At 37.1% G+C, this 12,275-nt stretch overlaps 1 protein-coding gene and 5 non-coding genes across 6 annotated transcripts in view; 1 reads left to right on the forward strand and 5 right to left on the reverse strand.

Moving 5' to 3' along the window:
• On the reverse strand, positions 1-73 carry TRNAA-UGC (transfer RNA alanine (anticodon UGC)). Its single transcript has one exon. It is a non-coding gene; the product is annotated as a tRNA-Ala (tRNA).
• Positions 74-141: 68 nt separating this feature from the next.
• Positions 142-214, reverse strand: TRNAA-UGC (transfer RNA alanine (anticodon UGC)). Its single transcript has one exon. It is a non-coding gene; the product is annotated as a tRNA-Ala (tRNA).
• A 68-nt stretch (positions 215-282) lies between these two features.
• On the reverse strand, positions 283-355 carry TRNAA-UGC (transfer RNA alanine (anticodon UGC)). Its single transcript has one exon. It is a non-coding gene; the product is annotated as a tRNA-Ala (tRNA).
• Positions 356-423: 68 nt separating this feature from the next.
• On the reverse strand, positions 424-496 carry TRNAA-UGC (transfer RNA alanine (anticodon UGC)). Its single transcript has one exon. It is a non-coding gene; the product is annotated as a tRNA-Ala (tRNA).
• A 72-nt stretch (positions 497-568) lies between these two features.
• Positions 569-641, reverse strand: TRNAA-UGC (transfer RNA alanine (anticodon UGC)). Its single transcript has one exon. It is a non-coding gene; the product is annotated as a tRNA-Ala (tRNA).
• A 2,477-nt stretch (positions 642-3,118) lies between these two features.
• LOC111016011 (WD-40 repeat family protein / beige-like protein) overlaps positions 3,119-12,275 on the forward strand; it is a 34,293-nt gene continuing 25,136 nt past the window's right edge. The window contains exons 1-3 of the mRNA XM_022291235.2: positions 3,119-3,443; positions 4,310-6,391; positions 6,641-7,428. Coding sequence (XP_022146927.2) covers positions 4,369-6,391; positions 6,641-7,428 — 2,811 coding nt within the window. The 5' untranslated portion in view covers positions 3,119-3,443; positions 4,310-4,368. The remainder of the gene's footprint in view (positions 3,444-4,309; positions 6,392-6,640; positions 7,429-12,275) is intronic.

Here is a 12,275-nt window from a genome sequence, read left to right on the forward strand (position 1 = left end):
TGGAGATGCGGGGTATCGAACCCCGTACCTCTCGCATGCAAAGCGAGCGCTCTTCCATGTGAGCTACATCCCCGAATTTGAAATCTGGTGGCTTGTAAAATATATAATTTAAACTATGTAAATTAAAAGTAAAAATTAAAATAGAGATGCGGGGTATCGAACCCCGTACCTCTCGCATGCAAAGCGAGCGCTCTACCATGTGAGCTACATCCCCGAATTTGAAATTTAGTGGCTTGTAAAATATATATTTTAAACTATGTAAATTAAAAGTAAAAATTAAAATGGAGATGCAGGGTATCGAACCCCGTACCTCTCGCATGCAAAGCGAGCGCTCTACCATGTGAGCTACATCCCCGAATTTGAAATCCGGTGGCTTGTAAAATATATATTTTAAACTATGTAAATTAAAAGTAAAAATTAAAATGGAGATGCGGGGAATTGAACCCCGTACCTCTCGAATGCAAAGCGAGCGCTCTACCATGTGAGCTACATCCCCGAATTTGAAATCCGGTGGATTTCTTGTAAAATATATATTTTAAACTATGTAAATTAAAAGTAAAAATTAAAATGGAGATGCGGGGTATCGAACCCCGTACCTCTCGCATGCAAAGCGAGCGCTCTACCATGTGAGCTACATCCCCGAATTTAAAATCTGGTGGCTTGTAAAATATATATTTTAAACTATGTAAATTAAAAGTAAAAATTAAAATGGAGATGCGGGGTATCGAACACCGTACCTCTCGCATGCAAAGCGAGCGCTCTACCATGTGAGCTACATCCCCATTCCTATGACATTTGAGTTAAATTAAATATAATAATTTATGGTAGTACACTCATGCAATCTCAAGCTACAGGAGATTAAAAAAGTCAGTCTTGAAAACCGAAGTATTGATAGGAATACTGGGGGTTCAAATCCCTCTCCGTCCATGAAATCATAAGTTCTCTCTTGCGTTATCGAGAGATAAGAACAAATCAAATCGACTCGATTAATATCGCTTCAATCCACCCCCTCGATGAAAAACTGTAATACACCAGCCATTTTGGTAAGAGGCATACTAAACCCACTAGGTATCACACTCTCAAATGGCTCCCCTGAATGCTGCTGATATTATGAGGGAAATTAACGAAGATGCTTTATCGAATTTACAAGGAGAAGGGAGAGAGTTTTTAATTGATTAATCGAGCTCACAAGTGGAATGAGTGATCACTTTCCGAACAAGCATGATGCAACCCTCCATATACATATCAGACTATCGGGCACATAACAACATTCAAATAAAAAAACAAAAAAGGATACATTATAGACTTCAAACAACTTTTTTTTCCGCTGATAGATGCATTATCTTTTTATTTTTTTAAATTTGTTTAGTTTTGTTTGTTGACTAAAAACAACAAGAATAAATACAAGTCGGTTAAATCCAACAACTATATTAGTTTCGTATACTTTGGGATTTTGAAAACGTCAAATACCTAATATATATGAAACTTGTCTAGATTATATATATAATTTATTTATTATTATTAATATTTTTTTTTTTTACGGACCATCTAAGTGTTTTTCTATATATATATATTTTTATTTTACCTCTACCTTCTTTTCAAGTTTCGCATCATCGATTTTATATCATAATATAGTTTGTAGTCTATACTATAATTATATGTGTACATATAGTCATTCATACAATTGAATTAATATGTATGAATTAATATCATATGTCTTAAAGATTATTCAACCTACCATATATTTTACGTTTACGGATTTTTGGGATTATTAATTTTTTTCCTCTTTAAAACATGTATGTAAGGATGAATGTAAGGCTGTGACCATGTAATATTAAGTGAACGAGTAAAATGTCTCGACCATGTAAGTGAATTTTAGTTAAAATTACACTGTAAGTGCAAAATTGATATATACGTAATATTTTGGTACATTTTAAGAATTTTATATAGTTTTAAAATTAAATTCAATAGTTATAGAAAATATTGTCCAACACCTAAAGAGACAAACGAAGAAAAGACATGTATGTACAATAGTCACTGCATAAAATACTAAATTGAAAATAAAACTGACTCGTACCCTCACAGATGCATTTGAAGGTACGATGTATGATTGATGAAATAACAAATAAATAATCATTGCATAGAGAAGATCCACGCGTTGTTGTAAAAAAAATAATTGTAGCTATTTATGATTAAAGTCCTATTCTATGGACTTTGTAATTTAGATAAATAACATAAACACATTAAAATAACACACATACATATAGACACATGAATTATTACAACATAACCATTATGATAAATTTAATTTCAAATGAATTGTTAAGATTTTTAAAATGAATTTAAATGATATAGTCGAGTAATATTGTAGGTAGCTAACTCGAGTATAGTACAATCATAAAAAAATATAAATGATTACTAAACTAAATACGCATCACAATTTATATTTATGTGAAAATAAATTGATATCGTTTATTGAATCAATTGTACTAATATAATGATTTGAAAAATAACATGATTTATGAAGTACAACCAGGGATGAAATTAAAATTTATAAAACTATATAGACGAAGTTAAAACAAAGTAAATTATAAGAATTAAATTGGTCGGAGGAAAAAAAGAAAACCACAACGGACAAATTGTTAATTGGAAAAGAAAAAAAATAAAAAGGAGAAAAAAAAGCGGAAACCGAGATTTAGAAAAGGCAGAGTTTATGTTTATCCTATTTTATTAATTTTAAAGTGTACGTCTCCCTGGCCAACGTTGTGAAAAATTTGTGTTTAATTTAATTATTTTTAAAGAAACAAGGAAACCTGTCATGAGTATTGACGATTTCACCTCAAAATTACAACAAAGAAAGCTAGCTAGAAACGAAACTCTAGTGAAACGCTCCAAGGAAAAAAAGAAAAACCACAACGGACAAATTGTTAATTGGATAAAGAAAAATAAAAATGAGAAAAAAACAGTGGAAACCAAGATTTAGAAAAGACAGAGTTTATGTTTATCATATTTTATTAATTTTAAACCGCACACCTCCCTGACCAACGTTGGGAAAAATTTGTGTTTAATTTAATTATTTTTAGGTAAAAGTGTTTGGATTTTAATTTTTGACTCGGCAACAAATCCAACGGGAGGAGCCTCATAATAGCTCCGTAATCTTCATTCGCTCGCGCGCTCAATTCGCATCCTCTCTCTCCCCGTCCCCGCTAATTTTATCGACGACCTCTCTCTCAATTCTCGCTTGGTCGGAGTTGTGAATCGAAGAAGAAGATTTCAAGCCCGACTTCATAATTCGGCTTCATAATCAAGTTCTTGGTTCCATCTCCTTCTCTCCTGCAGCTTCATATTCATTTCCTGCCAACAACAATGCCTGAATCATTCTGATCCTCTCATCGCGGCCTTGGAATATTCTCCGATTCATCAATTTGGATCGTCGATATTTCGTACGTATATTTGATTTTTTTGTCGATTAATCAATGTGCAATGCGTTTGTGGATGAATGGTATGGCATGGCACCTGATTAAACTTGATCTATTCACTACGTTGTGCGATGAGGTCAATCATGCGAGGGAATTGATATTCTTGGTGATTCCAGAAATGGAATGTTCCATATGCTACTGGCATTTTTGTACATAGGTGCAGGGAGCTTCACGTGCATGCTTTTTGAAGCTAGATCTATGAATGTCAAGAATAAACATTTATTGATCGTGTCAAATTGAACCACCAACTGTCTGACCTGATATTCTACTTGGTTCTGAGAAAATTGAATTATGTTGAATACAGAAAGACGTTTTGAAATCCTTTTCTTTTCATGTAGTTTACTTGCGATCGAAGCATCATAAGTTCCACTAGGCTGAATGGAGGTGTCTGTCCTTTTATCTTTCCACCCAACAGGAGTTCATTTATCTGAACATGCCGAATAAAGTCGTCCATTTATGTTGAAGTGTTCAGTTTGTTTCGCTGAAATTAGTCCGTGATTTTTGTCTTTTCACGAAAATATAACGGTGTAGGCAAGGTTGTGTTGATTTTGAATGACCCGATGAACGTTTAATTAATTTCACATGGAATTTGTATCTGTATATTATTATCTATTCTTTAAAACTGAATGATGGTATTTACGAAATATATTCTATCCTGATGTCTGTATTTGGTGAAGTCCTGGCTTAAGAGATTTCTTTTTCTCAAACCATTTTTAGTTTAAAAACTTATCAAAAGTATAAGTTAGAGGAGGGGAGTCTATAGATGGAATCGTATATTGATTGAAATGGATCTATTATTGTACTCAGATAAACTATTTTCTCTTTTGTAGGTGGTCTTGTGTCTACAAACCTGAATGAGTAATTTGCTAGTTTTTTAAGACAGCAAACGATGGATGAAGAAGAAGAAACTAAAAAGGCTGCAGAAAATTATGAGAATGATTCAGGCAATGAAGTTACTGGCGATGCAGAGAAAAGGTCCCAGCCATCTCAAGACCACACGAACATTCATAGTGATAAAGCTGAGATAGCAAGTGATGATGTAGTCTTGAAAGGGACTAATACTATGCCAGCAGTTGAATATGAAGACCAGTTTGAGCAGGTGTGTTTGAAAGATCAGGAGAAGACTGTTGGTGAATTCCCTAGTAATATTTTAGAGTCAGAGCGATCTCCAAATTCTGAAGATGCAAGACTTTCTTCTGGTGCATTCCAAGAATCTTCCCTATCTATAACGGGAACATTTGGTGTAGAATCTGATGATTCTCCAGTTACAGAGCTACAATATGAAAGCCATTCTTTTAGTCCAGGGGCTGATAAGAGATTGGGTCATTCTTTTAAACCATCAACCTCTTCAACTAGTTTTGATTCTGGATATTCTCCTGTTGGTTCACCACAAAAATCGAAACCAAAGTCTGTGATGCCTAATGTGTCTCCAGAGTTGTTGCATCTGGTGGATTCTGCAATAATGGGGAAGCCCGAGAGTTTAGATAAATTGAAGAATGTTGTGAATGGTAAGGAAAGTTTCGGCAGTGGTGAGGAAATGGAAAATGTTGCTTTTTCAGTAGTTGATTCGCTTCTTGCAACAATGGGTGGTGTTGAAAGCTTTGAAGAGGACGAGGAGAACAATCCTCCCAGCGTAATGCTAAATTCTCGTGCTGCCATAGTAGCTGGTGAGCTTATTCCTTGGCTTCCTTGTCTGGGTGATAATGAGATGATCATGTCCCCAAGGACTAGAATGGTCCGGGGGCTGCTTGCTATTTTACAAGCTTGTACCAGAAACAGAGCAATGTGTTCTATGGCTGGTCTATTGGGAGTACTTCTAAGGTCAGCTGAAACAATTTTTATGCAGGATGTTGGTTCCTCAGACATATTGAGTTGGGATGGAACTCCTTTATGCTACTGCATTCAGTATTTGTCTGGGCATTCATTAACTGTTTCAGACTTGCGTACATGGTTTGAAATTATTACAAGAACACTTGCCACCAAATGGGCAGCTAGACTACTGCTTGCATTGGAGAAGGCGTTGTGTGGAAAAGAGTCAAAGGGACCCACAAGTACATTTGAGTTTGATGGTGAAAGCTCTGGTTTGCTAGGTCCAGGGGATAGTCGTTGGCCTTTTTCAAATGGTTATGCATTTGCCACATGGATTTATATCGAGTCATTTGCAGACACATTAAATACAGCTACTGCTGCGGCAGCAATTGCTGCAGCAGCAGCAGCCAAGTCTGGAAAATCATCTGCCATGTCAGCTGCAGCAGCTGCAAGTGCCCTTGCTGGTGAAGGGACAGCACACATGCCCCGCCTTTTTAGTTTTTTATCTGCAGATAATCAGGGAATTGAGGCATATTTTCACGCACAGTTTTTGGTTGTTGAATGTGGCAGTGGAAAAGGAAGGAAGGCTTCATTACATTTTACTCATGCATTCAAGCCACAATGCTGGTACTTTATTGGTCTGGAGCATACTTGCAAGCAGGGGCTTATTGGAAAAGTTGAGAGTGAGTTAAGGCTGTATATTGATGGATCATTGTATGAAAGTCGACCCTTTGAGTTCCCCCGTATCTCCAAACCACTTGCATTTTGCTGCATTGGAACAAATCCACCTCCTACGATGGCTGGTTTACAGCGCCGTCGTCGTCAATGCCCTCTATTTGCCGAGATGGGGCCCATTTATATCTTCAAAGAACCAATTGGCGCAGAAAGGATGGCACGCTTAGCATCCAGAGGAGGAGATGCTCTACCTTCTTTTGGTAATGGGGCAGGACTACCATGGCTCGCGACGAATGATTATGTGCATCACATGGCAGAAGAAAGTTCTCTTTTAGATGCAGATATCGCAGGATGCCTTCACCTTCTCTATCACCCGAGTTTGCTTAATGGTCGTTTTTGTCCAGATGCTTCACCCTCTGGTGCTGCAGGTTAGTGTATTTTCATGTCTTTGAGTGTGTTACTTTAAAAATGATAGGCAATGTGTGCACTGCGAGGGCACTGAAGTGGATGGTCAATATGTAGTTATGTTAGATACTTAAGAAATACATTGATGTGTACGCACATGTGAGACAGATCCTCTAATTTTTCACCCAACTAGCTTTCCTAAAACTTGAGGGATCTGTGAGCTTCTTTATTCAATTATACATGATGTTCCTTATTTTTCTCTTGTGATTCAGGCATGCTAAGAAGACCAGCTGAGGTTCTCGGGCAAGTCCATGTTGCTACAAGAATGCGTCCTGTGGAGGCTCTATGGGCCTCAGCTTATGGAGGTTCTATGTCTTTACTTCCTCTGGTAGTAAGCAATGTGGATGAAGCTAGCATGCAACCACAAGAAGGGAACTCTCCTCTTTCTTTTGCCACGGCTAATCTTGCTGCCCCAATATTTCGAATAATCTCCATGGCCGTTCAACACCCAAAGAATAATGAAGAGTTCTGTCGTGTTAGAGGACCTGAAATTCTTTCGAGAATCTTGAACTATCTCCTGCGAACTTTGTCTTTGCTTGATTCTGGAAGACATAATGGAGTTGAAGATGAGGAACTTGTTGCTGCAATTGTCTCCTTATGTCAGTCCCAAAAGAGTAATCACGCACTTAAAGTGCAGCTTTTCAGCACCTTGCTCTTGGATTTGAAAATATGGAGTTTGTGCAACTATGGACTACAGAAAAAGCTTTTCTCATCACTTGCTGACATGGTTTTCACAGAATCGTCAGTGATGAGGGATGCCAATGCTATTCAAATGCTTCTTGATGGCTGTAGAAGATGTTACTGGACAATTTGTGAAAAGGACTCGGTCAATACTTTTTCTCTAAATGAAGATAACCGTCCAGTAGGGGAAGTGAATGCATTGGTTGATGAACTCTTAGTGGTTATTGAACTTCTAATAGTAGCAGCTCCTCCCTCACTGGCTTCAGATGATGTTCGCCGTTTACTTGGTTTCATGGTTGATTGTCCACAACCAAATCAGGTATATATAATTTATAAATTCAAAATTGGCATCTGAGAACATATATATACGATATTTCTTTCATACTTCTTTTTCTTCCCAGGAATTGGTATATAATCTGCTAGCTTTACCCTGCTGATCAATGTTAAACACTGAAATATCCGCAATTTTTTACCTATAGCTATACTACAAATTTCCTGGTCACAATTACAATCCACAATTTATTTTCACCTTTTGCTTCTGGATGGAGATTTCAGAACTCTCCTGTAGCTGGATTTATCATAAAATTTGGAAGTCTCTCAGTAACCTCCCTCTCCAGCAAGAATCTCTAACCTTTTTTGTTAGTAAATAGGAAAAAATGACAGGAAGGTAGTAGATGAAGAGAAAAATAAGTGATTTGAAAAATTAACACCATAAAGTTTGTTCTATTTTTTGCATGATTTCATCACTACTTATGTTGAATCATTGACTTGTTCTTTTTTTCTTTAACAAGAAATGAAATTTTGATTTATTAATGAAAAGGAACATAAAATTGTTGAAAGATATAAACTCCCGAAGGAGTGAAACAAAAACAACAAAAAGAATGATAAAACAAAGCCTAAGGGGGGTTATAAAAGCCTCCCCATCTGAACAAATCATACTCGAAGAAAAATTGGCGAACAAATTAGAAAGAACACACCTTCGAGAGGCCTTAAACTTGGCTAAACTGAAACCTCTACCGGTGCTTTACTTTTCCCTTCAATATCGCACAGCAAAGCTTTAACTCCATTGCACCAGAGAAGGCATGCAGAATTACCACATAACAAGCAGACAGAAGGATGAAGGGCCATTGAAGGGATCTGTTTTTGCAGGAGACTGCCGTATTAACGTTGCCATGAAGTAGAATCCATACAAAAGCATTAACTTTCTTTGGGCCTTTTATTTTCCATAGGGCATCAATTAGATCCTTGGGCATAGGAATAGAGTTCTGTTGCCTACTTAATGAGGCTACCGAAAAATCGCTTGAACATTCCAATGACCAACATCTTCTATTGACCTCATTAATGACTGAAACTGAGTTGAGCAAGGACAACAAGGCTGAAAACTCCTCAACTTCATCATCTTTTAAAGATCTTCTTCGCCAAGCACAAGATACTCGGTACCAAAAATCTGCAACAGAGGCACTAGGGAAAGGAGAAAGCTTAAAGATTTTAGGGAAACAGATCTTTAAAGCCTCATTACCAACCCATACATTGTGTCAAAAGTAAACTCTTTCGCCATTGCCAACTTTAAAGATTACATGATGAGCCACCCTTTTCCACTCCTTAATAAGATTACTCCAAGGACAACGAAGGGAAGAGCTGGATTTTTCGGCCAAAGACCAACCAAAAGAGTCGGAACCATAAATTCTATCCACCACCAACCGCCAAAGGGAATGAGGTTCTTGGCCAAATCGCCAACCCCACTTTGCATAGAGCATTGTTCTATCGGGCAAGACTCCCAATACCCAAACCACCATCTGCAAGACGTTGAGAAGTAATGTTCCAATTAACCAGATGCTTCACTCGACCAATTAAATTACCTTCCCATAAGAAGCTTCCTGCTGAATCCTTTGGTGCTGAATATTAATCCCACTAAGTGCTGATTTGTCCCAATTAACAACAGGACCAAATAGCCACTTGAATGCCTTTATGATTCTTAACAAACTGATCAACATCTTGTCATCTTCCTTGCAGAAAATCAGTATGTCGTCAGCGAATTGAAGGTGAGAAACATGGACTAATTTACTGCCCACTGCAAAACCTTCGAAAAGGCCTTAAAGATGAAGTCTTTCCATTAAGCTACTGAAAGCATCATTTGCAAGGAGAAAGAGGAAACGGGAGAGAGGATCCCCTTGCCTCAAACCTCTAGAAGCTAAAATCCTCCCTTTGGTCTCCCATTGATGAAGATAGAGAATTTGGTACCATGAACGCAACCATTAATCCAACCGATCCATTTCTTGCCGAAATTTTTCTGAAGGAGAACTTCTTATCGGAAATTCCAATCTACCTTATCGAAAGCTTTCTCAAAGTCAAGTTTCATCAACCACCCACTCAACTTTCTTGCTTTATAATCTTCAACTGCTTCATTAGCAATCAAAATAGGATATAGAATGTTTCTTTCCTTGATGAAAGCACTTTGGTTAATAGAGACTGTTGAAGACATAGCATTCTCGAGACGTTCAACAAGGACCTTAGCCAAGATTTTATAAATGGAGGTAGATAAGCTGATTGGTCTAAAATCCTTTACTTTAGACGTCAAATCCTTTTTTGGTATTAGACAAATGAAGTTTTCCTTGAGGCAAGCATTTAAATGCCTATTTACGGTAGAATTCTTAAAAAAAAAACGAAGTAAATCGACTTTCAGATGCTGCCAGAAACGGATAAAAAATTTAGTATAACAGTCAATCCAGGTGCCTTATTCTTACCAAGGGCTTTCAAGGCATGCAGAATCTCAGATTCTCCGAACTTTCTTTCCAACCAAGCCTTATTTGAATGAGAAATGGAAGGTAATCCTTGGATGCAGTAGTGCTGGCGGGGGCCTTTTCTGTACAAATCTTCGGAAAAACCAATAATTTCTGCATTTATATTTCGCGGATAGAGGAGGTAAATGCCATTAACATTCTTTAATTCAGAAATTAAGGCCTTTCTTTTCCGAGCAGCAAGGTATTGATGGAAGAACTTAGAATTCTATCTCCTTCTTTCAGCCAGTGAACCTTGCATTTCTGAACCAAGGTCCTCTCTTGATATATATATTGAGGAGATTATTTTGGAGGGCATGCCGTTTCTCTCTCTCCTCGGAAGATAGACGAAAGCACCCCTCTAAATAATCAAGGGAAGAAATAGCCTTAATGATCTGTTCCTATTTTTCATTTTTCTCCTTTTCGTTCTGCGAATGCCACTGTTTAAGAGAAAGCTTTAAATTTCTCAGCTTGGCAGATAGAGCAAATCCAGCCCATCTGTAGGAAACATCTGTGGCGAACCTGTCTTCAATAAGGCAAACACAACCCTTATCTTTTAACCAAGCATTGTAGAATAAAAATGGAGAAGTGCCCCATGATAAATCTCTTGCTTCCAGAAAGGGAAAAATGGTTAGAAATGATCTCCTCAGCCCGTGCAGCTCTGGTGTTGTTGAACAGATCGTCCAACTCCTTTTTTTGAACAAAGATACAACTTCTCATTGAAATAATGAAAAGATAATACAAGTGTTCAAGGATACAAACTCCCGAAAGAGTGAAAAAGAAAGTGAAAAATGAAAAATGTAAATAACAAAATTACACAGAATTAATAAAAGCTCCCCAATTAGCATAAAAGAGTCAACAATAGAACACCAAAGTGAAGCTTTAAACTTAGCCGAATAGAAACTTTCGTCGTAAAGTCTTTGTTTCACTTGAAATAATCTTGAATTCCTCTCAAACCACAATTCTGATAATAGGACCTTGACAACATTTAACCATAAAAATCGAACTGAAGAGGAAAGATGAGGAGATCCATATAAAAGCTGACGAACATTGTCCACGGTCTTGAGATCAAAACACCAATCCACATTGAATTGATGAAATAACAGATTCCAACACTTAGAGGCATTGGAGCAATGAAAAAATAGATGGTCATGATCCTCCCCACTCTTTGTACAGATCGTCCAACTCCTTTGAAATTAAAAATCTATCCAACAAAGAATGAATGAAGTCACTACCAGCCTTAGACCATATGAACTTACCATGGGAAAGAGGCATCTCAATAAGTTCTAACTCCTCAATAAGGGAGTTGAAAGCTTTCTTGGCCTTCGAAATTCGTCCACTAGATGATCTTTCATATGACCATCTTACTGTGTTACCATACACCAATATTCTCTGCAGTAACAGAAAACATCACAAACTTAAGACCAGAAGTGCTTTCTTTCTCGATAATTAGATGGATCATAGACGTTTGTTAGCCAAACTTCAATAGAACTTGAGAAAGAAATACAAATGGATAATGAAAAACTCCCTTCCATAACTTCTTTGACACAGATTTTGCTTTCATCCCACGTAATTAGAAGACCTCCAGCCTTGCCGATAGAATCAAGTGAGGACCAGCCAATGTCCTTTGAACTCCAAAGGGATTTGATCATAGGTTTATCAATTAGCTGCGCTTTAGTCTCCTGAAGAAAGACAACATCCGGACATTGATTTTTCACAAATTTCTTTATTTTCAGCTGCTTCTTTTCATTACCAATACCTCTAATATTCCAAGAGAGTATTTTCATTTTGTGCCAAGATTGGTATGAGATTAATACCAACTTCGTCGAAGATTGGAGGAATTATCCTTGACTTTTCGACTTCCTGTGCTTCATCGAATAAGGCTTGACAATCTTCTGCATTCTGCAAAAGAATGCTCACACAGAATTTCACTTGAGTAACCTACTGAGTTGGAAATGTGGGAAGAAGCATAACTACTGAAGCTAACTTCAGAACAACTATCATCATGAGGGGAAGCCTTGAATTGCTTCAGCCTCATTGATTGAATGAAATTTGTTTGTTATAATAAAATATTGGTCTTACAGTTTGTATGAGTTAGCTGACCCTAAAATAGTTTAAATTCTTACAGATTATGCTCATTTGTGTTAGCCGACAAAAAAAGAATGTTTTCAGAACTATGTCATTCCCTGTACCTCTATTGCACATGGATTACTTCATTATTCATTGAACATTGTATTTCCAGGAGAGATATGATTAATTCTGTTGTTCATGTGGCACAAAATCATAGGAGGTGGTGAAGAAATCTCAGAATTTCTGTAGTATTTCAGCTGACAAAGTGTTTAGGTCTCAGTGTCTCCTTTTTATCTTCTTGATAATTGCAAAGCAGTAA

This window comes from Momordica charantia, assembly GCF_013281855.1.
Source record: "Momordica charantia cultivar OHB3-1 chromosome 5 unlocalized genomic scaffold, Mcharantia_2.0 BLBB01000005.1, whole genome shotgun sequence".
In the NCBI taxonomy this organism is placed as follows: domain Eukaryota; kingdom Viridiplantae; phylum Streptophyta; class Magnoliopsida; order Cucurbitales; family Cucurbitaceae; genus Momordica; species Momordica charantia.